This window comes from Herpailurus yagouaroundi, unplaced genomic scaffold (assembly GCF_014898765.1).
Source record: "Herpailurus yagouaroundi ecotype Mexico unplaced genomic scaffold, PumYag 29, whole genome shotgun sequence".
In the NCBI taxonomy this organism is placed as follows: domain Eukaryota; kingdom Metazoa; phylum Chordata; class Mammalia; order Carnivora; family Felidae; genus Herpailurus; species Herpailurus yagouaroundi.
Genome location: NW_024412377.1, coordinates 67,851,133 through 67,877,988, shown reverse-complemented (window position 1 = coordinate 67,877,988; position 26,856 = coordinate 67,851,133). Strand labels below are relative to the sequence as shown.

General features: G+C 39.0%; 1 protein-coding gene, 2 long non-coding RNA genes and 1 other non-coding gene across 8 annotated transcripts in view; 2 read left to right on the top strand and 2 right to left on the bottom strand.

Annotated features, from left to right (window-relative positions):
• LOC121012020 (uncharacterized) overlaps window positions 1–12,865 on the bottom strand; it is a 210,832-nt gene extending 197,967 nt beyond the window's left edge. For both annotated transcript variants that reach the window (XR_005781920.1, XR_005781921.1), the window contains exons 1-2: window positions 12,676–12,865; window positions 12,150–12,262 (exon numbers count right to left, since the gene is read on the bottom strand). This is a non-coding gene — a long non-coding RNA (uncharacterized LOC121012020). The remainder of the gene's footprint in view (window positions 1–12,149; window positions 12,263–12,675) is intronic.
• Window positions 12,866–13,068: 203 nt separating this feature from the next.
• Window positions 13,069–14,605, top strand: LOC121012010 (uncharacterized). Its single transcript, XR_005781916.1, has 3 exons — window positions 13,069–13,562; window positions 14,011–14,083; window positions 14,434–14,605. It is a non-coding gene; the product is annotated as an uncharacterized LOC121012010 (long non-coding RNA).
• Window positions 13,791–13,924, top strand: LOC121016999 (small nucleolar RNA SNORA13). Its single transcript, XR_005784576.1, has one exon. It is a non-coding gene; the product is annotated as a small nucleolar RNA SNORA13 (small nucleolar RNA).
• Window positions 14,606–16,167: 1,562 nt separating the features above from the next.
• The window catches only part of EPB41L4A (erythrocyte membrane protein band 4.1 like 4A), a 255,314-nt gene continuing 244,625 nt past the window's right edge, over window positions 16,168–26,856 (bottom strand). For 3 of the 4 annotated variants that reach the window (XM_040446772.1, XM_040446767.1, XM_040446765.1), the window contains 5 exons: window positions 23,116–23,163; window positions 22,454–22,522; window positions 21,103–21,213; window positions 19,990–20,071; window positions 16,168–16,908 (listed from right to left, as the gene is read on the bottom strand). In XM_040446772.1, the coding sequence (XP_040302706.1) occupies window positions 16,774–16,908; window positions 19,990–20,071; window positions 21,103–21,213; window positions 22,454–22,522; window positions 23,116–23,163 (445 nt within the window). In that variant the 3' untranslated portion in view covers window positions 16,168–16,773. The remainder of the gene's footprint in view (window positions 16,909–19,989; window positions 20,072–21,102; window positions 21,214–22,453; window positions 22,523–23,115; window positions 23,164–26,856) is intronic. The other variant, XM_040446777.1, reaches the window with a different exon arrangement.

Sequence of the window (26,856 nt, the reverse complement as noted above, 5' to 3'; positions counted from 1 at the left end):
AATAGAATTTAGTGATTCATTACTTACATATAACATCCAGTGCTCATCCCAACAAGTGTCCTCCTTAATGCCCCTTGCCCATTGAGCCCGTCCCCCAACCCAAAACCCCTCCAGCAACCTTGTTTGTTCTCTGTATCAAAGAGTCGCTTATGGTTTGTCTCCCTCCCTGTTTTTATTACTTTTGCTTCCCTTCCTTTATGTTTATCTGTTTCATATCTGAAATTCCACATATGAGTGAAGTCATATGATATTTGTCTTTCTCTGACTAATTTATTTCACTTAGCACAATACACTCTAGTTCCATCCATGTTGTTGCAAATGGCAATATTTCATTCTTTTTAATCACTGAGTAATATTCTCATATAAGAGGCTCTTGACCTCACCTCCTCCTATGGACACACCAAATCTACAGCCACATACAGACCAAGTATCTCTGAAAAAAGGCCAGAAACTATCTGAGTGGCTCCCACACATTGGGTAAATGAGAAAAGACTCACATAAAACCCGGCAGAAGAGGCTAATAAACAATCTCACCATAAACCCCACCTCTGGCACAGCAACACACAACCCGGAGGGAACTTCCAACTTCAAGCCTTGCACTTCCACCTAAGAAATGGGTGACCAAAATGCCAGATTTTGAAAGTTAATGGGGCTTGCATCCATGAGACCAACAAGGCTATAGAAAACTAAGAGACAGTTCTTAAAGTGCTTACAAGGACTTACCACAGCAAACTCCTTAGGGTCCAGCTTAAACATGGCCAGTCTTTCTGTGAAAGAGGTCTATCTACACATCTTAATACCGATAGCTTGCACAGTGGGCCTCTAATTTAGTGCACAACAAAGAGCTGACTACAATACCCTCCAGAGACCAGGGAGCTGGTGGGTACCACCTTTGTGCTCTCTTGCTGCCTCATGCCAGATTGCCAATATTTCCAGGAAAGGAGCTTGTGTATACATCTGGGGACCCAGTTTTTGTGGCTGCCATCCAAAAGATGCCCTTTCATCACCTGGCTCTAGTGGCCAGTGTGGCTCACATTTTCAGGTCCCTCCCACAAAACTATAACAAACAGAGAAATAATTCTTGGCCACTTATCCCCTCAGGACACAGTGCTGAGGCCACAGACAGAAATTCCCATCTCCCAGTCTTCCCCTGAAAGAGGCATATTTGATATTTTAAAAGCTGCTGCCTGGAAGTTAAGCTTCCAATGAGCCTGAATGTAGGTGTTGACTGAGATCCTCCCCTTTGGGACACTGACAGGTCTTGACACACTTTCAATACTGGAAGCCACCAAGAAAAAAAAAGACTGCTTAGGCAATCACAAAGACTTGAGAGAAAAACAATAGCTAGGGCAAGGTTGAATGATATGGTTCTTCTTCCACATGAGAACAAGTCCATCAAGACTAGGAAATGTGGCTATTTTATCTAATGCATAGAAATCATCACTGAGAGGAAAAATGAAGAAATAGAGGAATATGTTCCAAATGAAAGAATAAAACATCAGAATAAGACTTAATGAAACAAAAATAAGTGATCAACCTGACAAAGAGTTCAAATAATGGTCATAAAGATACTCACTGAGGCCAGGAGAACAATGCATGAACAAAGTAAGAATTTTAACAAAGGGATAGAAAATATAACAAAGTACCATACAGAAACCACAGAGCTAAGGAATACAAAATCTAAGCTGAAAAATTCAATAGAGGGGTTCAATAGCAGACTGGTTGCAGTGGAAAAAGGATCAGTTACTCAAAGATAGAATAGTGGAATTCATCCAATCAGAAGAGCAAAAGAAAAAAGAAAAAAAGATAGCTTAAGGGACTGTTGGGACACTATCAAGCAGGCCAATGTTTGCATGATAGGGGATCCAGAAGGAGGAGAAAGAGGTGAAAAACTTACTTGAAGAAACAATGACTGAAAACCTCCCCAACCTGGGGAAGAAAAAAGACATTCAGAACTAGGAATCCTAGAGAGTTCCAATAAAATAAACCCAAGAAGACCTACACCAGGATGCATAATTTAAGTATCAAAAGTAGAAAGTAAGAAGAGAATTTTAGAAGCACCAAGAGAAAAACAATTTGTTATATACAAGGGAACCCCCATTAGACTATCAGCAGAAACTTTGCAGGCCAGCAAGGAGTGGCACAATATATTCAAAGTGCTTAAAGAAAAAACTGCCAATCAAGAATACTCTACCTGGCAAAGTTGTCCTTCAGAACTGAAGGAGAGATAAAAAGTTATCTAGACAAGCAAGAGCTTAAGAAGTCCAGCACCACCCCACTGGCCTTATAAGAAATGTTAAGGTGATTTCTTTAAGCTGACATGAAAGGGCTCTAATTAACAACAGGAAAATATCTGAAAGTATAAATCTCACCAGAAAAGGTAAAAACATAGTTAAGTTCAGAATAACCTAATGTAATGGTGGTGGGTTAATCATTTATAAATCTAACATGAAGTTAAAAGACAAAAGTAGTAAATGTAACTGTAACTACAATAATTTGTTAATGGATCACATGTAAAAAGACAAATTATGACATTAAAAATATAAAACATGAGAGGGGAAGTAAAAATGTAAAGCTTTTGAATGCATTTAAATTTAATTGTTATCAGCTTAAAATAGACTAGTATAACTCTAGAATGTTTGATGTAAGCTTCATGGTAACCACAAAGCAAAAGCCTACAGTAAACACACAAAAGATACACAGAAAGGAATCTAAACATATCATTATAGAAAAGTATCAAGTGACAAAGGAAGAAAACAAGAACAAAAGAATTACAAAACAGCGAGAAAACAACAAACTGGCAATAAGTCCATACGTATCAATATTTACTTTAAACATTAATGGACTAAATTCTCTAGTCAAAAGAACAAGAGTAGTTCAATGTAGTAAAAAAATATAAGACCTGGGGCACCTGGCTGTCTCAGTTGGTAGAGCATGCAATTCTTGATCTCAGGGTTGTAAGTTCAAGCCCCATGTTGTGTGTAGAGATTACTTAAAAATGGAATGGAATGGAATAAAATAAAATAAAATAAATAAGACCCAACTATATGCTGCCTACAAAAGACTTACTTCAGCTTTAAGGACACACATAGACTGAAAGTGAAGGAATAGAAAAAGATATTCCCCAACCTGGGGAAGAAAAGAAAGCATGGGTAGCTATACTTAATTAGACAAAACAAACTTTAAGACAAAGACGAATAAGAGACAAAGAAGGTCATTACGTGATGATAAAATGGTGAATCCAAGAAGAGGATATGGCAATTGTTAAATATTTATGGACCCAACATAGGAGAACCAAGATATACAAAACAAATACTTACAGAACTAAAGGGGGTAATAGACAGCAATACAGTAATAGTAGGGGACTTCAACACCTCATTTTCATCAATGGGTAGATAATCCAGACAGAAAATCAATAAGGAAACATTGGACTTAAAGTACACATTATACCAGAGGGATTTAATAGACATTTACAGAACCATTCCATCAAAAAGCAGTAGAATATTCATCTTGAGCAAATGTGGAACATTCTAATTCTCCAGAATAGATCAATCATATGTCAGGCCACAAAACAAGTTTTAATAAATTTAGAAGACTAAAATCATATCAAGCATCTTTTCCAATTCCCATGGTATAAAACTAGAAATCAATTATAAGAAGAAAACTGGAGAATTCACAAATATATAGAAATTAAACATGTTACTGAATAACAATGATCAAAGAAGAAACTAAAAGGTAAATAAAAAATATCTTCAGACAAATGAAAAAGGAAATATAACAACCAAGACTGAAGGGATTCAGCAGAAAACAATTGTTAGAGTGAAGTTCACAGCAATAAGTGTCTATAGTAAAAAATGAAAAAGATCTCAAATAAACAATCTAACTTTATACCTTAAGGAACTAAAAAAGAACAAATGAAGCCCAAACTTACCAGAAGGAAGGTCATAAAGATCATAGCCAAAATAAGTGAAATGGAGATTAAAAAGACAATAGAAAAGATCAATGGAACTAAATGTTCTCTGAAAATATAAATAAAGTAGGTAAATCTTTAGCTAGATTCACTAAGAAAAAAAGAGAGAAGATGAAAATAAAATTAGAAATTAAAGAGGAAATGGTGGCATAACTACTAAACAGAAATACAAAGGATCATATGAGACTACTATGAACAATTATACGCTAGCAAATTGGACAACCTAGAAGAAATGAATAAATTCCTAGGAACATACTACCTACCAAGGCTGAATCATGAAGAAATAAAATCTGAACAGACCAATAACAAAGAGACTGAATTAGTAAACAAAAACCTCTTAATAAACAAAATTTCAGGGTCAGATGGCTTTACTGGTGAATTCTACCAAACATTTAAAGAATTAAGGGGTACCTGGGTGGCTCAGTCAGTTAAGCATCCAACTCTTGGTTTTGGCTTAGGTCATGATTTCATGGTTTAGGCTCTTCACAGACATTATGAAGCCTGCTTGGGATTCAATCTCTCTCCCTCTCTCTACCCCTCCCCTGATCACATGTTCTCTGTTTCTCAAAATAAACATTTTTTAAAAATGAAGAATTAATATAAATCCTTCTTAGACTCTTCCAAAAAATAGAAAATAAAGGAGCTCTCCCAAACTCATTTTATGAGGCCAGATTTCCTTGGTACCAAAACCAGATAAGGACACTATAAGAAAGAAAATTACCAGCTAATATCCCTGATGAACACACGTATAAAAATCCTTAAAAAAAAAAAATTAGCAAACTGAATTCAACAGTACATTAAAAGGATCATACACCATGATCGGGTGGGATTTATTTTAGGGATGTGAGGATGGCTCAATATCTGCAAATCAATCAATATGATATACCACATTAATAAAGTGAAGGATAAAAATCATATGATCATCTCAAAAGATGTAGAAAAAGCATTTGACAGAATTTAGCATCCATTCATGATAAAACTCTCAAAGTGGCTATAAAGGGAACATATCTCAACACAGTGATGCCTTATGCCATATATGCCACATACGACAAGCCCATAGCTAACATCATACTCAACAGTGAAAAACTGAAGACTTTTCTCTTGGAAAAGGACTATGACACCCACTCTTGCCACTTTTATTCATCCAAATAGTGGAAGTCAAGCTAGATTTATTAGGCAACAAAAAGGGAAAAACAAGCATCCAAATGAGAAAAGATGAAGTAAAAGTGTGTCTAATTCCAGATGACATACTATATACAGAAAAACCTAAAGACCATCAAAAAACTTAAATGAATTCAGTAAAGCTGCAGGATACAAAATCATTATACAAAAATCAGTTGTGTTTCTATACACAAAATGGGCAGAAAGAGAAATTAAGAAAACAATCACATTTACAACTGCATCAAAAAAAATAAAATACCTAGGAATAAATTTAATCAATGAGGTAAAAGACCTATACAATGAAAACTATATGCCACTGATAAAGGAAATTGAAGACATAAATAAATGGAAAGATATTCAGTGCTCATGGATTAGAAGAATTAACATTGCTAAAAGGTCCCTAACACCCAAAGTGATCTACAGATTCAATGCAATCCCTATCAAAACTCCAGTGGCAGAGTGCCTGGGTGGCTTAGTCAGTTAAGTGTCCAACTCTTGATTTCAGCTCAGGTCATTACCTCGCGGTTCATGGGACTGATCCCCCTGTCAGGCTCTGTGCTGATAGCACTGAGTCTCCTTGGGATTCTCTCTCTCCTCTCTTCCCCTGTGCTCATACCCACACACACTCACACTCTCTCTCAAAATAAATAAGCATGAAAAAAAAAAAACTCCAAAGGCAGTTTTCATAGAAATAGAACAAATGACCCTAAAATTTGTATGAAACCACAGAAGATTCCAAATAGCCAAAGCAATCTTGAGAAAAAACAATCTGGAAGCATCACACTTCCTGTCTCTAAACTCTATTACATGGCTATAGTAATCAAAATAGTACAATGTTAGCATAAAAACAGACATATAGATCAATAGAACAGAACAGAGAGCCCAGAAATAAACCCATGTAAGGCCAATTAATATATGGCAGAGGAACCAAAACTATACAATGGGGAAAGGACAGTCTTCAAAAGTGACGGGAAAACTGGAAAACAACATGCAAAAGAATGAAACTGGACTACTATCTTATACCACATACAAAAATCAACTCATAATGAATGAAGGACTTGAACATAACACCTGAAACCATAAAGCTCCTAAGAGAAAACATAGACGGACAGTAGGCTCCTTGACATCAATCTTGGCAATGATTTTTTTTTTGGATTTGATAACAAAAGCAAAAGCAACAAAAGCAAAAATAAACACATAAGAATTACCTCAAACTAAAAAGCTTCTGCAGAGCAAAGAAAACAACAAAATGTAAAGGCAACCTACAGAATAAAAGAAAATGTGTGCAAATCTGATAAGGGGCTAATATCCAAACTATACAAGGAACTCCTACAACTCAATAGCAAAAAAAAATCCAATTTAAAAATGGGCAGAAGAGGGGCGCCTGGGTGGCGCAGTCGGTTAAGCGTCCGACTTCAGCCAGGTCACGATCTCGCGGTCCGTGAGTTCGAGCCCCGCGTCGGGCTCTGGGCTGATGGCTCAGAGCCTGGAGCCTGTTTCCGATTCTGTGTCTCCCTCTCTCTCTGCCCTTCCCCCATTCATGCTCTGTCTCTCTCTGTCCCAAAAATAAATAAAAACGTTGAAAAAAAATTTAAAAAAAAAAATGGGCAGAAGATTTGAACAGACATTTTCCAAAGACATACAGATGGTCAAAAGACATGAAAAAATGTTCAACATCACTAATAATCAAAGAAATGTAAATCAAAACCACAATGAGGTGCCACTTCACACCTGTTAAAATGGATATTATCAAAAAGACAAGAAATAACAAGTGTTTGTAAGGATGTGAAGAACAGGGACCCCTTGTGCACTGTTGGTGGGAATGTAATTGGTGCAGGCACTATGGAAAACAATACTGAGTTTCCTCAAAAAATTAAAAATAGAATTACCATATGACCCAGCAATTTCTCTTTGGGGTATTTATCCAAAGAAAACGAAATTATCATCTTGAATATTTACAATAGCCAAGACATGGAAAAAACCTAATTGCCCATCCATGAAGGAATAGATAAAGCAAATTTTATATCTAAAACAACATATGTGTTTGCTTTATCCATATGTGTGTGTGTGTGTGTGTGTGTGTGTGTGTGATCAGCCATTAAAAAAGTAGGAAATTCTGCTACTTGCAATAATATGGGTGGATAGACCTTAAGGATATTACACTAAGTAAAATAAGTCAGAGAACTACAAATTCTGTATGCTCTCACTTACATGTGGAATATTCAAAAAGAATTGAATTTATAGATACAGAGAACAGATTGGTAGTTGCCAGAGGAAAGGCATGGATGGGGGTGAAGGGAGTAGGCAAATTGGGTGAAGGTAGTCAAAAGGTACAAACTTCCAGTTCTAAGATAAAAAAGTCCTGAGGATGGGATGTACAGCATGGTGACAATAGTTAACAATACTGTACCGTACATGTAAAAGTTGCTAAGAGAGTAAATCATAAAAGTGAACAAGAAAAAATTGCAACTATGTGGTGATAGATGTTCACTAAACTTACTGTGGTGATCATTTTACAACATATACACATGTCAAATCACTATGTGTATACCTGAAACTAATACAATGTCATATATCAATTATATCTCAATAAAATTAAAAGTAAAATAAAAAGATAATCAGATAATATAATAAGGTATGATAAATCTATTTTTGGTCTTTGTCCCTGGTTCTTGGCACAGAGCTCCTAAAACCTTTGGATATTCTGAATGACAGAAGCATCTTTTATTATTCGGGACAAGCCCCTTCCAGTTATGTTTATATCATTAAGGTGACTCTTGATAGTCTCCCTTGGTAGCTTCAGGAGTGGAACTTCTTGCCAGAGGAATCAACCATGTGACTACAGAGATGGAATTTTCAGCTCTACCCATCTAACCCCCATCTTGGGAAAAGTGTGAGGGGTTAGAGATTTTGTTCAATCACCAACAGCCAGTGATTTAACCAATCATTCCTGTGTAGTGGAACCTCCATAAAAACTCCTACTAGACAGGGAGATTCTTGGTTGGTTAATACATCCAAGTGCTGGGAACGTGGCATACCCAGGGAAGGCATAGAAGCTCATGCTCCTCCTCACACTATACTTTGCCTTATGCATCTCTTCCATTTGGCTGTTTCTGAGTTGTAGCCTCTATAATACACTGGTAATAGTAAGCAAAGTGTTTTCCTGAGTATGTGAGTCCTTGTAGTGAATTACCAAACCTGAGGTGGGGGAAGGGTCATGTTAACCCCCAAATTTTTGGTTGCGCAAAAGCGTGAGTAGCCTGACCATCCCATTGCAGCTGGCAAATGAAATGAAGGCAGTCTTGCAGGAGTAAGCTCTTAACCTGTAGGGTCTGATGCTAACTCAAGGGAATTAGTATCAGAGTTTAAGTGAATTAGACACCCAGTTGGTGTCAAACAATCAAAGAATCGGTTGGTGTGAGGGAAAAAACTCAGAATAATGAACAACTTCCTGCTAACAAACTTGAAAAGAGACATTTTCCTAGGAAAGATGTTTGGAAGTCATTCCAAACATGACTGAAGAAGAAAAAACCTGAATGGTCCTATAACCATTAAAGAAATTCAATCAGTAGTTAAAATTTTTCCCATAAAGAAAATACTAGGCCCAGATAGTCTTAAAAGTCTGTGGCTTATGTTTAAGGCACCTGGGTGGCTCAGTCATTAAGCATCTGATTCCGGCACAGAATCAGATTTTTTTTTTATTTTTAAAATTAAAAAAAATTAATTCTGGGTGTATCTGGGTAGCTCAGTCAGTTGAACATCTGACTCTTAATTTCGGCTCAGGTCATGATGTCGAGGTTCATGAGATTAAGCCCCATATCTGCCTCTGCACTGACAGCGTGGAACCTGTTTGGGATTCACTCTCCTTCTCTCTGCCCCTCCCCTGCTAGAGTGCATGCTCTCTCTCTCTCTCTCTCTCTGTCTCTTTCTCTCTCTCTCTCCCCCCCAAATATAAATAAATAAACACTTTAAAAAGTTAATCCTGACATTATATTAAATTTTTTGGAGAAGAGGAAAATTTCTCCAAGTAAATTTATAAAGCCATTACAGGCATATTCCACAGAACATTTCCCTGATGGATGTTTTCCCAGTAAATTCCCTCCTGTATTTAATTCTCCAATGCCGTACAACGTATATATCTCTCAAACTAACATGTCAACTGATATTTATGTAGGAAATACTTTATTTAGCACCCAAAACTCAATACATTTTTACCGCCACCACCAACAACCACAAAGGTATAGGAAATGCCTTGAGTTACATTACAAACGTTGGTAAGATGTCCACACCATGTCAGCAAATCAAAAGCATACTGAATATCAAAGAAGGGGATCACAAATGCTACTGGTGACAAAAGAAGCATTAAAATATCATCCTCATTGTGAATCATTCTCTGTCACATTCCCAGTGTCTTTTGTATTTCATATTGCCCTTTTCCCCATGGTTTTATAGAATAAGAACCAAAAATGTTGACAAAGCGTTAAAGAACTTAATGGAGAAGGAAGAAAAAAAAGCAGAAAAGTAGTAACAATGAAAGAGAGGCTGTTACTGCTGACAAAGCAACTATTTATTAACAACTATATTGTTTAGTGATTCAGGAAGCAAAGTTATGAATATTTACATCCTAATGCTATACTTTGCTATTTAATGGAGGTTTGCTTACCATGTTTTAGTTATATTTTAGGAAATTGATTTGGGTTAACAAGCCACCCACTATAATTTTACCATTTAAAATAAAAATAGGGGCACTAGGTGGCTCAGTCAGTTGAGCATGTGACTCGTGATTTCAGCTCAGGTCCTCATTTCAAGGTTTGTGAGTTCAAGCCCCACATCAGGCTCCATGCTGAGTGTGGAGCCTGCTTGGGATTCTCTCTCTCCCTCTTTCTCTAGCCCTCCCCCACTTGTGCACATGCTCATGTACTCTTTTTCTCTCTCAAAATAAACTTTAAAAAAAAATAATGAGAAAGAGATAAAGCTTTTGCAGATGATGTGATTTTTTAGAAGAAAACCCAAAGAAATATGCAAATGACTTTAAATTATAAAAAGTATTCAAATTATTTAATATCTGTTGGATATTAATTTGGATCTATAGCACCCACCATAAACAAACATCAACCTCATATGGTTAGAATGAAATGTGCATCGTTCATCTGCAAAACTGTACTTATGCTCCTGATGAAAAAATTGGGAGTGGGACAAGGAGGGGGATAAGAAAAACAGCTCACTTCTCACTCTCTGCCTCTTACAGGGAGTTTGTTTGGTTGGTTTGTTTTGCTGCTGTAACAAATTAACACAAATTTAGCAGCTTAAAACAACACAAATTTATTATCACACCTCTGTCGACAGAAATCTGGCATGAGCCTCACTGGCTAAAATCAAGGAATCAGCAGGGTCGTGCTCTTTTCTGGAGACTCCAGGAAGGAACCTGTTTCTATGCTCATTCAGGTTGTTGACAGAAGTCAGTTTCCTGCAGTTGTCGAAATGAAGTCCCTGGTCCTTGCTGTCACCTGAGGGCCATTACCAGCTTCTAGAGCTGAAACTGTATTCTTTGACTTCAAAGATCTTCCTCCAGTTTCAAAGCTAGCAATGGAAGGTTGAGTCCCTCTCCTGCCTTCTCTTCAGCCACATCTCTAATTCCTCTGCCTTCTTCTTTGATTTTTATCTCATCTCGTGGTCCCTAACATTAATCACATATTCACAGGTTCAGGAGAGGAGGATGTGGAACATTTGGTGGACCATGATTCTGCCTACCCCACAAGGAAACCCAGCTTCTTCCATGTTTGCACTACTGCTACCTGTAGCTTGTACATCCTTATAATAATGCCTCAGCCCCAGCAGGCAAGGGTGGTGGGAAAACTAGGTAGAAAACATCCTCTATATTTTTCTTATGTCCTTGCTGCTGGCCTTGGCTTAATTATTGGATTTTCTTTATCAGGCTGTGTGAGGTTGAAGCAGACAGGAAGATGAAGAATTTAGAATTGATTTCCTGACAACACTAATCCAGTAACTGGAACAAATGCCTCCCCTCTTTCTACTCTTGAAACCATCCAGAGTTTGGGAAAGAGATATAAAGGGGACAACAGGAAAGAGGAAGGCAGGAGCAAAAATGTCAAGCCATTAAAAGACAAACATAAGCATATTTGTCCTTTCCTTAAGAACTCAACCCGAGAAGATTCCATACCTGGGGTGGTGATAAATGAGAGGAAGAGCTAAGCTCCTAAGAGTCATTTGTTGGGTGTTACGATGTATTACGCAGTGCTAGATGATTCCACAAGCCTTTCTTAATTCTTTAAACTAACATGTGGTTCAAGGGTATAGTTATTATCCTGTAAATGAGGAACCTTGGGGCTCAGAGAGGTGGTCATTTACTTGAGAGAACAAATGTCAGAGCTGGATGTAAACCTAGGTCCGGGGGCTGCTCCAGCTCAAGGGAAGTTCCTCTCTCCCTGACTTCCCCTAGCAAGAAGGCAAGCTTGAGATTTGTTATGAACACGACACTGTTCCCTTCAACGTCTTGAAATTATAGAGGTATCCTCCTTCCCCAACCTTTCCCTCCCCCAGATGTTAGTGACTTCCTAATGAAGGTCTCAGTTATTTCCTTTCTTGTGATGTGATTACACATTACTCCTTCTGTATGTCCCCATTGTCTGAGTTGATGTTACCATTCAGGCTAGTACTTATGTAATGACCACTGGGCTGTGAGCTTGAATTTTCTTTTTCTTTTCTCCTTTTCTCTCCCTCTCTCTTTTTCAGAAGATTCAAAGAAACAAGGAAAGATGCTGGCATGTGGTCTCTGGATAAGTCTCCGCTAGGACTTATAGGAGCAAGGAAACCCCGTTGCTATCACACAGCAGGTTTTACTGCAGTCTCTATCCCTTCAATGAGTATGGTTATCAAGCAAAAAGCCAATTAGCAACCTCTGCTTTACTTCTGTGGTAATAATTAATCAACTCTAGAATTTCAGCCTAAAATCCCAACTCCTACCGCAAGTACAAAGCCTTATATGATTTGCTCCTACCTGTCTCTTCCGCTGCGTCTTATGCCACTCTGTACTCCTCAGGCACCTGCAGCCACACTGGCCAAGGCCTGCTTCTCAGCACTGGAAATGTGACTAGTCTCAACTGAAATGCGCTGGAAGTATAAAATATACACCAGACTTTTAAGCAAAATATATCACTAATATATATCACTAATCACTAATGATTTTATACTGATTACATGTTGGGTTACAATGGAAACTAATTTAATTTGTTCCTTTTTATTTTTTTATTTTTTGTGGCAATTTGAACATTTAAAATGAATTCGTGGTCCGCACTGTATTTCTATGGGACAGTGCTGCTCTACCACATTACCTTCTTTTGTTTCCCTACTTGACACACTGTCTGGACCTACAGTGTCCATGTTATCTGTTTAGTACCTTTCTCGCCCAACCAGGACGTAAGGCAGGAATACTGTCCTCATTCACACCTGATTCCCAGGCATTTAGGGCAGAGCCTGAAGCTTCCTAAGTACGCTACAAATAGTCTTTGAAGGAAACGCCTTACTCTTCCTCAGCTGGCGACTAAAGAACTCGAGGTCTCAAGTCCTCTGAGTTACACCCGTGGCTCAGAGCGGACCACATGCTCCCGACCCTGGGAAAGAGAGAGGTGGATGCACAACCAGACGGGGAAAAAAGCCTTCCGGAAGGTAGCACCGGTCGCACTACGCACAAACGAGGCGGCGACCCCAAGCCCCTTTGCCCTCTTTCCTCCTGGAGCCCCGCCCCACGGCCAATCATTGGGCACTTAGCCCTCGCGCCACATTGCGGCGTCTCGCGAGGGCGCAGCGGCCAGTGGTACAGCCCGTTCCCCCCGCGCTCCCCGGACAGTGGGTCCTTCCAGTCGTAGAAAAGCATTGTGGGAGGAGACCCCGGCCTTTTCTGCTTTTGCGCTCCGGGGTAGGGGAGGTGTTTCGCGCTTTCTGGGATGGCGGGGTTGGGGGACGCGGGGTATCTCGGTTTCCGAAGGGCCCAGGCGCTGAGCAGGGACGCGCGGCCACCCTGAGGGCGATGGGATATGGTTCGCCGCTGTGCCGGGCCCGAGGATCCCGTGCCGTGAGTCCGTGGAGGGAAGCGGCCCGGCCTGGTCTCCGCCACGTTGTCCGTGGACCTCAGAAGACCCCAACGCGGCCCCCAGGCTGCGTTCCCACTCCAGGAAGTGGAAGATGGACTTGAGTGCATTTGAGTTTATTGGACACGTACTGTGTGTCAGGGAATTTTTAATAGAAACAGATTTCTCGTGAAAGAGAAAGGCCTCACCCTGTAACTGCATGTATGCCTACCGTATCCCATTTGAGATAAGTCTACATAGGAGTAAAGTGCCGTTTAAGGTTTAGATCTCGATATTTGTTTCAAGATAGAGAACTTGGCGAGTGAGCGGCAGCAGCTTCGCAGGTGAGTTTGCATTTAGTGCAAGGAGGAACCAGTTGCATCCCAGCTTTTGAAGGTTTTAACCACTTAAAACACTTTCTACTGCAGTTCTTGTTAACCTAGTCGGGTTTGAATTGTACAAGAAAATCTACAGCTGGTATTAATCACGTTTGAGCTCATCCACAGAACAGTACAGTATGGGGTCAGCAACTTTGTGCCATAGATAGAGCAGTCCTTGGGTAGGTTTCTTGTAGCCTTTGTGTTGCCCGTTCACTTTTGGAAACTAGTGAATGTGGTGTCAAAAAAGGCGTAAACTAAACACTTTGCAGCCTTTTCCTGCCCTTGAATTTGGTATCTTTGGCGTAGGAGCTGCACAAGTAACAGTTTATGCTTTTACATTAGTTGACACGTGTGATCTTGAGTCTTAAGCGTATAGTTTCTCTTAAGCAGTTTTTAACTACATTTTGTTCAGGTGAAAGACGGATGCTTGAAGCATATCCTGCTGCTAGCTGAATTCTGTCCTGGAGCACCAAGGGTGACCTAAGGTAGGATGATGGTGTTGTAGTGCTGTCTTAAAACAGTTATTTGTAATGCAAACTTCTAGGTTGGGGTGCTTTAATGGGTATTAAATTAGTACTGCAACGTGTAGTTAAGAAGGTGAAGTTAACGGCAAATAGGAAAGCCTGTTCCCAGCTTAGTTTCGGAATTTTAAAATACGTGTTTCTTTGTGTAGTAACTAAATTTCCAACACTTGCCAAATCTCAGGTTTTACGTGGACGTTTAAAGCTGAGTCCAAAATGCAATTCAGAAGGATATACTGAGTTTTATTATGAAGCTTTTAATGTTTGATGCACGTGAATATATGTCAAATTCAGTGTTTTATTTTGTCTTTTAGGATGTCCTTGATGAATTCAAAACCATCACAGGAAATCTTGACAAGAGTTGCTTGGATCATTTAAAATTCCCAGGAGTCTGAGGGGGTACTAAAACAACTGTTTTGGAACTGTCCATAAATCTACCTTTAAAATAGTGGGGCTATGAATAAATATTTCCTTGTGCTTCTTGGAGGTTTGTGTATTAAGTAATTAACTGCCAGCAAATAGCATTCTTTTGAAAGATCAAAGGGAAAGGGAGGGTTTCTATCCTCCCCGCCCCTGAAACTTGAGAATGGTTTAATCTCAGCTAAGATTAATATTCAGAGCTACCAGTTAGGGAGAACTAAGTGCTTGCTTTCAGTGCCTCGGCCTGGTGAACTAGAGTAGTTGGTTTTTAGGTCACAGGTGTGTTTTACGTTGTCACTGCATTTTTTTTTTTTTTTTTTTACCCTCCACCTCAACTTTGTAGGAAAGAACAAATAGTCTTTGGGCACTGAAACATTTATTGAGTTTTTCAGTAACGTACTAGGAGGTGGGAACACAAGGGTGAGCAAAACACAGTCCCTCCCTTTGGAAGCTTAGAGTTGAATGGCAGAAATATCATCACAGATACGAAACTGCCTTTGTGAGACAAGTCTCATTCATGAGTTGACCAAGGAAACCTGAGAAAGCGGTTGAGATTAAGGGCAAAGAGTTGAGTGCTTAATGAGGCTTGAAGGTGGCTATTAAGGGAGCCCATGGGTGTTACAAAATGAGCCTGAGCAGGTAAAACAACAGACCACATAGGGCTCTGTTTAAAGCAAGGGGAAATTTTATAGTTGTCATGTGTAAAAAAGGAGATGCAGGTGGGCCAACTGTTGAAACAAGAGAGGACCACCTTGGACCAGGGTGGTAGTAAAATTTGGAGATCATTAAGCTATAGAGAGCAGAGCTAACAGGACTTGGTAATAGGGGAGGTGTCTAATGATTGCTATGTGTGTAGTTTTGCACATTCACATGGTAGTGGTCCTGAATCCAGGGAGCAGCATTTTAAACTGTTGAACTGGGATTGCCTTTGAAAAATGTAAGTGGCCTGGCAGAAAGACTAAGCTATGGAAATAAACCTTAAGGCTATGGGCATAAATAAGATCCACCTGGGGTAGAGGAAGAGGCCTAAGCTCTGGGAAACTAATTGATGAGGTAGAATAGCATCTTACTGAAGAGCAGTAAAAGATGGTCAGAACAGTGCAAACAATGAAATACTGCACTAGAAATATGGCAGGGCAGCCTAAAGTTACCTTTGGGATTTGGTGACAGGTGATTTTAGCGTAAGGTGTGTAGTGGAGGAGGATCTTAACAGTTTACAGTCGGGATTAGAAGAATTGACACCAGCTGCAGATAATCCTTTTGAGAAACTTGGAATGGGAGAGGAAAATAGTAGCTGGAGAGGGATTTGTGGTTGAAAAAGTTGGTTGGCTTTTATTTTCCTTTTTTTAGATGGGAGAGCTAATAGTTTAAAACCAAATGGCAAGGATCTAGCTGACAGGAAGTGGACAGGGACAGGAAGGCTGAAGGAGAGTGGGTTCCAAAACACAGGTGCAGGGACAGGAGGAAAGGAAGGATTAGTGTTGATGACAGCTGGAAAGTTTGTGGGTAGGGAGATCATGTCCTGCAGGAGTATCTGTTTTCTCTGGAAAGTGGAGTGGCAAAGTCATCCTCAGATGAACTCATCTTTGGGGGTGGGAGTTAGATAGCCAGGCAGGATGGAGAGACCATTTGAGGTTGGGTTTCATGAATTTATAAACGGAGGTCAACTGAAATCTACACATAGCATTTTCTTTTTTTTTTGAAAACACAAGGACACTAGAAATTCAAAGCAACACTTAAAAAGCTTTTTACATTTGTAAATAACCAGTGGAACTTAATGCCACAAAATACAGTATTACAAAGAACATTTATATGAATAAAAACTTCAGTCTGAAAGTGAGATCTCAGTCTTCATACATCTGTGCACAGGCTGAGATCCACCTAGAGTTGGGAAGAACCTTTTTGTCCACTTCGTGTACCTAGTTAGGCAGCTGCACACTAGGATTCCAGACCTTTGATCAGAACCACCTGATCTTGGTTGTGGACACAAGATAACTGGAGTTTTCCAGGAAGGAAAATAGGGCGTCAAGGCATGAGTTTTCTCAACCCTTTGAGTTGCCAAATAAAAAGGCCCTTCAGCACAAATACACTGGTAAACATTTAGAAGATGCAACAGACTCCCATTTTTTTTCTGAAGAAACACTTTTTGCAGGTCCAAGATATTTGAATAATTCACAGTTTGAAAGTAAAGGTGGCACACACACACACCCTTCCCACCCCTATTCTCCGGCCCTTCACTGGATCAAGTCCATCTTGAGGCGTGAAGCTTGGACAGTTTTCACTGTTTTTGCTATGTGTTTTCCAGTCAGATTGCTTGTAGATGTCTGAGATTTTTCTTCAATCAGGCTATCTTTAGATCCATTTCTTCTCTAGAAGAAAATATATTCAAAAGATAAAGTAAGATTCAGAGAAGAAAATGGCCAAATCAACTTTATTAATACATCAGAAATTAAGGTTCATAGTATCAAAAGCTGTTCAACAAACACCCAGGTTATGACATGAAGATTGTAAAGTCTGATTGTAACATGCATAATACACTAAATGCATGAAAATTAGTCCTAAATCACTCAGCTAAATATTTCTAGTCATTCCTAAACCAGACTCTCAGGTTGAATCAAGATAATTTTAGAGTGTGAGACCTCTGAAATGGAAGATGTCTGGATAATCTGAGAGGTAGGGGAAGGACAATGTATGTGAAGAATGGAAAGCTAATACAGCAAGAGAAAAGTTCTGGGAGGTCACCTAAAACCAGCACTACCTTGTAAGTCACTTTACAGTAAAACCAGTCTCTGCCTGCATATCTTAAGAAAATAAAGTGAGAGTCCATGATTCATCCCACCTTTACCAGCCTTCTGCATGAAAAAAGGAAGTGAGGTGTAGACAGGCCATACCACTACCAGAACTCTGGCACCATGACAGAACTTGGGAAATGCAACTTCCCTGCTTCCCAGTGTCATTCAAGTCCTTTCTCCATGTGGCAACCACATCAGTGGTTTCCTTTTGGCACTTAGAATAAAGCCCTGCGAAATCTGTCCCCACCCTCCTCCATGCTCTGAGCACACTGGTCTTGGCTCAAACACCCCCAGGACCTTTACAGACCTCTCTTGCTCTTACATCTGCACCTGGGTGGCTCCTACTCTGCAAGTTTCCAGCTTTATACATCAGTTCCTGAGATCACTGGTCACCCTATTTCTGTCACCGGTTTCTGAGTTAACTTTCTTGGACCACCCTATTTCTGTAAAGTCACCTGTTGATTTTCTTTTATTTTTTTTTCAATATATGAAATTTATTGTCAAATTGACCTGTTGATTTTCTAACTGAGCCCTTGGTTTCTTCATAATGCTTCCCTAATGATTTTGCTAACTTTTATGTGTTCTATGTCTACGCCAGGAGTCTGAACATTTTTCTCAGAAGGGCCTAATTGTAGACTACATCTGGTTGCTGTTGCATGTTGTGCCCCCCCCCCCACCCCTTAACCCTTAAAAACTGTAAAAGCAATTTATTAGCTCCTAGGCCATACAGAAACAGGTAGGCTGGATTTAGCCCATAGGCTGTAGTTTACTGACTACCCAGCCAGTGCCTGTCTAATGTGCTTATTAGGTATTTGTTGAATTCAAAGAGATGTCACAGAGACCAGCTTTGAATCAGTGCCACACTGATCCGTAGATGCATGTGAGCTGTTGTATGCAGAAAAGTGAGAACTATTTCAATGTGCAGAAGTTTCCTGCGATTCCTTAGTGATGGTGATCAGGGAGTCTAGGGTAGTTGGAAGAGCGAAAGTACAATAAAATTCTTTGTGCTGAATCCAACTTTAAATTTTAAGACAGAAAGTTCTGAAAAATAACTGCCTGTTTATCCTCACAATAACCCTGACAGGGTATTTACGTTGCATAGAAATTGAAGTTTACAAGTTACACGGTTTGCTCAAAGTCACACAAGTGGTATGCAGAGACAAGGAGACACAAATGCAGGTCAATCTGAATGCAAAGCCTAAACTAATCTTGAATATAAATTTTTAAAATACTATTGACTTGAAACAATTGTTTGCACAACCTATTGGCTCTTCCAGATCTACCTAATCAAAAATGAGGAAGATGTTATTGGATGTAGTAACTAATCATCCAGTCCTCCATTCAGGACTGAGGCATTCACTCCCCCAGCTGCTGGGAGTGTTGGCTGATATACGGCTAAAAAACTGAGCCCTCCCCCAGGAACTACCCTCAGCTGAAGACAGCCCCCTCCTTAGGGCACCCTTCAACAAGTGACTTGTTACATGGTGAGTGTCTATGTGTAAAGGCCAAGTGGGAGAGATCCAATAGGCCCTCTCAGCTCTAGAGCTCCCTGTGGAATCAGCTGATGCTTTATTCAGAGAATACTACACCAACATTGGGCTTTCTCTCTCATCCCAATAAGTGTTGATCCTTATGCTTTCCAATAAAGTTCCTCCATGTAAACCTCCATCTCAGAATCTCTTCCCAGGAAATCTAACATAAATTAGTACAGGCGTTTCTGACCCTGCTTAAGTCAATGACAAAAATGAATCTGGAGAAACAAAGGGCAGTGTATAACCTGTACCACTGGAGTCAGTTTTCTTAGATTGTCCATAAACTCCCTGGATTTACATATAAAACTGTGCTTACATGCCTTTTTATGGGAGACAGTAGTTAGAATTGCGTTCCAAAGGGATGGAGGATCTAATAAACACCACATCACTACAAACGGGTGGACAATGACCCATTATAAACATCAACTTTGTTCTTAGAGTGATGGTTTAAGTAGACCTAAATCCACCCAATGATCTCACACAGCCTTTTTTTCTCTGATTTACCATAAGAGATGGTGTCAAACACCTTGCTGCAATATGTTTGTTAGAGTGCTCCCCTGATAGATCTAATCCAGCTGAGTAAATTCATTTTATTAAGGCAGACAGATAACTTTACTCTGTCCTTGAATTCCCTTTTAACCACATTATTTAAAACATTTCCAGAACAAAAGTAATTTTCTTTGATGGAGAAGACAAATGAAATAGGACTTGAGTAATTCTGTCTGCCATCAATAATAGAACATGTGCCTGCTCCAAGTCTACCACTTTCTCGCTTCTCTGGCTCAAAAAATATCAAAGAATTTTTTTTTTTTTTAATTAGTGAAGCTATTGTTTCTTTGCTCTGGTTTCAAATAATCTTACCATTTATTTTCGTTATCCTTGGCTTTGCTCCAAGGATCAGACTGTTTGAGACCTTGCACTAGCTCTAGCTCTCACTTCTAACTTAACTCTTCCCATGTTGTGCCTTGTCTTGATCATGTAACCCTCCTTCCACGTTTTGTATAATTTCTTTTTAAATTATAGTATCTCAGAATGAGGTTAGAGATTCAGAGATTCAGAGATTCAGAAAAGTGCTTCTCAAAAATTTTCATCAATACCAATACCTTAAAACTTTATTATTACCAACCTGATGAACTGTGGAGCCACCAGAACCCTGAGCATCTGAAGAACGTGTCACAGGAAGTGGAGGTACAAGATCTGTTTTTGAACTGCAGAGGATTTGTTTTAGAATTAACAATTGAGATAGTACCTAGAATCACAACTTGAGGTGGAAGAGAACTACAGAATAGAATACATGTTTGATGTACCTTTATACTCCTTAAGAGTACCTACCACAATACTTTACACGGAGAGATGTTTAATAAATGTTTTTGCATTAAGTTGGGCAGGCTTTGCATTAAGTTGAGCAAGGTTTTGACTTGCTCAAAATCATAGAAGAACCAAGAGCAAAACATAAGTGTGGTTCCCATGTGCTCTAGTTACTGTGACATGTATAAATGGCCTTTCGATTTGTTTCCAAAGAAGCATTTGTGGCCATTCATTCTTTTTCTATAAACCTATGTAGCTGTAAATAGCCATGCTCTACATTTTACAAACAAAAAATAAACAAAACCTGGCCTATAACTCTCTCGGCTGGGCTAGCTTATGTCCCAACTTATTAATGTTTATCAAAATTTTGAGCCTTAATTCAGAGTTAAATGATTAACATTCCTACCCAGCAATACCAAGTACATGATACATAATTATTTCATTAACATATTCATTTAAAATATAGCACCTCTTGCGACTGTATTGTGAAATACAGTCACTTTCCTCAAAAGAAAAACTGAATAACACAAATAACTACAACATACGATATTTGCTATAGTAAAAGAAAATGTCATCAGATCAAAAAGAAACATACACCGTTTCTCAAATAAGGATGCATTATTCACAATAGAATAGTTAATGCATTTTTTTTCTTCTAAAAGTTTCAGTGCATAGCTTGGAGGTAACATGATTCAGGCTAAGTATGGTCTAGATCTGTGCTGTCCAATATGGTAGCCACTAGCCATACAGGGCTACTTAAATTTAATTAAGAATATTAAATTTTCAGTTTCTTGGTCACACTAGCCATCTTTCAGATACTTAACAGTTATAGATACAGAACATTTCCATCATTGCAGAAAGTCCTACTGTACTGTGCTGTTCCAGAACTGGAGTTCTGCAAGTGATAATGTACTCAAGCTTGCCCACTTACTTCACCTCCGAGAGAACAGATCGCTCTCCATCTGAACACTGAGACCTGCGATACTGGCGGTAACTTCGCGGTGAATGGGAATGCCTGATGCGGATTGGGTCACCTTGAGTCCTGAATAAGCAACCAAAAACATGGAAATAAACCAGAAGTCAGAAGAGGATAATTTGGAATTTTTCCTTAATATGGAAACCACAAAGGAATGACTTCAAGAATTTAAAAAGAACATGATCCCTCTGAGCTTAGAAAGCCTAAGTGGCTTCACTTTCACGAGCTAACAGAAAACTGCCCTCTTGACCATTTACATGACCATTTCATTTACATGAAAATGAAGCTGTATTATTTGTATGCACATGAGTGTGTAGTTTTTTAATGAAAAATTCTAATGAAACTATTCCCTACAGTTGAATTTTTTCCAGTAGTGTGAAAGAAAAAAAATCTGTAACGCAGACAAATGGCATTCCTATGAGGAAAGGTTGGTCCTTATCCTAGCTAATTAGCCTGTCATTAAGAATTCAATCTTTGGCCAAAGATGAGGGGGTGGTAGGAAGGGGAGTTGGGGAGAGTGTGTACAAACCTGCAGTTTGACCAGAGTGGGAAGAAAGCATGGGTTACAGACGGAAATAAAGCAAGGAAATAACCCCCCACCCCCACACACCCTTTCTCTTTACCAATTACAGCAGGGCAGAAAACAGAGTAAATAGATCATCTTCTGCTGCATCCTACACTGAATGGTGATTAGGGAATCCTGTTACGCTTCCATGGAGCACATTCAATGTGCTAGTTCCATGGGCTAATGTGGCAGGATTCAGGGCCAATACAACTATCTTGTAGTGAATAAAAAGAAACATTATTACCAATCAATGAATCCCTTAAAAAAAGAACTTAGGTTTTAGAACACATTAATTATCAAAAGCTCCCGTGTACCCACTTCATACAAACTGGCAGTTAATATATGATTGTGATTGTAGTGCAAAATAACAATTAGCTTTAATACACCCTTTTCTACCTCTTTCTCTACAGTTTTTTTTTTTTTTTAATGTTTATTTTTGAGAGGGAGAGACACAGAATGCAAGCAAGCCAGGGGGCAGAGAGAGGGAGACACACAATCTGAAGCAGGCTCCAGGCTCTGAGCTGTCAGCACAGAGCTCACAAACCGTGAGATCATGACCTGAGCCGAAGTCAGATGCTTAATGGACTGAGCCACTCAGGCACCCCCTTTCCTACAGTTTTAATTTTAGTTAAAATGTAAAGACAAAGCCCTTCAGAGAATACCACCGGAAACTAAGAATGGACTATTCACTTATAAGTACTAATAAAACTTCTGTGACAAGATTTTCAAAGACATACTCACTCTATTTTAGTGTATGGAATCTCTTTTAATTGTTCTTCAGACAAACCAGAAGGATCCACAAGTTCCTTTCTAGAAGGGAATGAGCAAGAAAATTAAATTTATGAAGCTGATAGAAATACAACTGGCAGGTGAGTTTTTCCTTCCTAACCTTATCCCCAAACACAGTATTAGTAAAACTAAGAGAAATATAAGCCAGGAGCAAAGATTAAAAACTTAGTATGTATTCAAGGAAAAATGGGGGGAAAAACCTTTTCTGTGGCTCTTCTACCTTTTTTCCAGTTTTTCTATAACTGGAATGTAGACGACTCTTCCATCCATCATTTCTTTACAAAAGATCTGCTTCTCTTCCCTGTAGTATCTTTTTTCCTTCTGAATCTGTTTTCCCTGGTATTTATTTGTAAAACATTGTCCTGAGGCCATTTACAGGTGAGGCTAACTGGCCTTAAGAGAGGAGATGTCAGGGCTACCTGTAGAGGGGCTGCTGGCACGGGAAGGCACCACCGCTGTGAGTCCCATGTTCCACATAATGATGGCAATGAAGAAAGACTATGTGACAGGCTTCAGCCAGAGGCTGCCTCTCGGTGTCAGTGGTCTCCCTCGTAAACGCCTTAACACTACATGGGTTTTGAAACAAGAAGAGGAAGAAAAAAATCAGTACTTACTGAATATGCTTCCATAACTCTTCTTTTGCTTGGATATCAGGGCTCCTCCTATAAATAGAAAAAACACCACTCATCTCTGCAAACATGCTTCATCGAAAAATCTAACAGCTAACTTTAGCCGAGCTACATTAATAGTTTTCAGACTGTGAAGTTCTTTTTTGCCAGCTGGGACCAGACAACGAAAGACTGGGCAGGGAGAGCCAATGTGGGATAGCATAAAGATACAAGATAATTTATCTGCTAGTACTACTGAAAAAAATCACATAAAACCCAGCCACAGCCAAGGCTTTATCTGATGAAAGAGCCTAGAACTTGAAGAGCAAATCCACACACCCTCCACTGGTGATTTTACAGTGAAGATGATTCAGGGCTTCTGTTTCTGGTCCTTCTGGCTATTTCTAAGTAAAGGCAAAGAACTCATCCTGATTCTATTAATAGGAAAGATTCCCAACATGATCTGTGATTACCTAGTAGAAGCAGCAACCACAGGGAAAAGGGAATGGTGGGACAGCCCAGGCTGGCACACTGTGCCAGTGACCTACCTACCTTTCATACTACATCTCATGTTGTGTTTCTGGGCCGGAGCATGGGCCCAGAAATGCTGTGATCTATGTGTGGCTTATACTGTCACCTCTGTATGTCCTTCTCCATCCAAATCTACATACCCCACAAATCTCCAAAAATCCCCGAGTAGAAATTATACCACTACTTTTAATTTCCTAGAATGAGAAATTTCAAGTCTTTATCCATGTGTTCACCCTCCCCACAATAGCAATGAATACTAGAAATCTATTATCACTGCAAGTGTTGCCACAGAATGATTTTTTTTCCTAGTGAGAAAATGATAAGCTTTCGTTAGTCCTTTCAATAGAACCAAGGCCTAATAAAGGCCCAAAGAAAGGACGCAAAACCTAACAATTAAAAGGCCTGGTGCTACGCAAAGCCACAGCAATACTCTGTCCTGTGGAATTTTACGTTCATAATCTGTATCAGCATTTTTGGGCTCAATATCACTTTCAACATATGATATTATCATTGTTTTCATTTTTCTCAGTAATAAGGCACCACTGAGGCATTCTGGTAGGACTTTCTGAGACCACAGAATACAATAAGCTACTTTCTAGCAATTAAATTGACTAAGTGGCTTTTTCCTTTATGGAAAAAAATCTGTAAAGGCCTTTTAAGCAATTCAAAAGGAGTCAAAACATGGAAGATAAGGGGAGGGGATGAAGCCTTGGTCTCAAATGTAAAAATGTGATATTGTTAAATGTTGATTTTGTTATATAATAAAATTATATGCTTAAAAAAATTTTTTTTAAAGTTTATTTTGAGAGACAGAGCATGAGAGACAGAGAGAGGGGGAGGGGCAGGGAGAGAGGAAGGAGATAATCCAAAGCAGGCTCTACACTGTCAGCACAGAGCCTGATGCAGGGCTCGATCCCATGAACCATGAGATTGTGACCTGAGCCAAAATCAAGAGTCACTGAGCCACCCAGATGCCCCTATACACTTTTTTTTTTACATCTTAAGAAATGCTTCTTTGGAAGGATTTTCTGTAAGGAATCTGCCTTTCCTATGTTTGGCTGGTGTGATTCACTAGACAATATTTTAAATGATACTTCCGGAGAAGGTGCTAATACTAAAAAGCAGTAAGCTATTTATACTATTCCCAGAGAAAAGATGGTTCTGCTTTACCTATACATCAGCATCTAATTGTCAGAGAGGGTCACCCAATAGTCTTAAGTATTACAGAATATCTAGGTTAGGAAGCCATTCTATTGAAAATCATTCTTATCTCTGAAGGTGCAATAGTAAGGCTATCTTTGAGTTGAAGAGGGTTTCTCAACCTCAACACTATTGACATTCTGGGTCAAATAATTCTTTGCTGTAGAGGGCTGTCCTATGCGTTGTAGGATGATTAGTAGCCCTATGGTCTCTGCCCATGATGTCAGTAATACCTCCCCACTGTGACAAGCAAAAATGTCTCCAGGCATTGCCAAATGTCCCATGGGGCGCAAAACTGCCCGAAACTGGAAATAACTGGTCAAAGGTTTGACCTGAAAGTAAAGTAGTTATGGTTGGGTGGAGGAACTGTGAGGCCAGGTCACTGTAGAGATCCATTATGTGATTACTGACACAGTGTCGGAGAGAATAATAGCAAAGCAGGAACTAAATCTTCAAATAATGAGGTAAGGGACGCATACACAAGGAGTGGTATAATTTGATGGCCTGAGATTCAAAACCGAGTGCTTTGAGGAAAGAGGAAGGGAGAATAAGAAAAAGCAATGAGGGGCAAGTAGGATGTGCCTGTCCCCCATGGCCACCATATCAGGCTAGTGAGAGAGAGATGATGAATATAAGCAACACACAAAACACTTGATAACTGGATATTTCTGAGTGCTGGAATTGCAGGTAATGTTATTATTCATACTTACCTATCTTTTCTGATTTATTTTTTGTCAAGAGAATTTTTTTTTAAGTTTATTTATTTTTGAGAGAGAGAGAGCACAAGCAGGAGAGGGGCAGAGTGAGAGGGAGACGGAATCCCAAGCTGGCTCCACACTGTCATGGTCAAGAGAATTTCTAACTTTAGGTATCAAAAAAGAAAAACATAAAAATATTTCCATGGTTTAAAAAATTACTATTGTTGCAATTCCACAGGCAATACCTTTCATTCCCATCTTGTAAGAATTAGCAGAAATGTTACCTTAACCCAAATGGGAACATTAGTCCTTGGAGCCATAAATACTGGTCCTAAAAGATTCAGGAATTTAGTCTAGATGTTTAAGTTCTATAGCATCTATAATAAGCATCTACGATTGTCATGTTTAAGTTACTGAGTTCTGAAATGCCCAACAGTTTCAAGCAGCTTTATGTCAGGGAGAAGTTCCAAAGCTAAAAACAAAAAAAACAAAAACAAAAACAAACCAATTTCCTCCAATTGCTAGACCACCTGTGATTTAACAAATGTAAATACAGGCAACATGCTAATGAGGAATGTATTATTCTTATGCTTACATCTGCACACATTTAATCAATAATTTAGGATGATTTCATGATCTGCAGCTCAACATCATTTTGTGAATTTAGAAAGCTGTGGGATTTTGACAGCCATTTTTCTTAATTAAAGGACTCTTAATTATGCAGATGTTTTATTTGAACTCTCCAAATAAGTTCCTAAGGAAATAGAGCATATATATATAATACACATGAAGTTCAATATTAGTCCCATATTTTTCAAAAACAAAACATCCCTCATCTACACCTGATACCAACAGCCCAATATAAATATTCATTTTTCAGAGAAATTAGCTTTGATGAGACATCATTTAGAATCATCATCTCCTTTCTTCCAAAACTCTAAGAACAACACTTGTTAAATCTACAGTGTTTAAACCCCATCACTGCATATAGTCTTTTACATCTCCCTAACGTTACGATTATATTAACTAGAAAACACTATATGTTATACTATGGGATACAATACACTATATTTTTATGTACTATAATAAACTAAAAAATAAATGAGGTAGCATTTGACTTCATGCTTTTGTGACCTTACCACTAAACGCTGTTCTAAAAGGAAATTTAGACTTGAAAATGTTACTAAGAAAACTGTAAGTTTATAAAACATCTTTATTTTAAAAATTCAAAGCCCTTAACAAATATCTCATTAATTCCTCATCATATTCCTGAGTGGTCAGAATAGACACGATTAAGAGAAAGCTTAATCTTCCACTC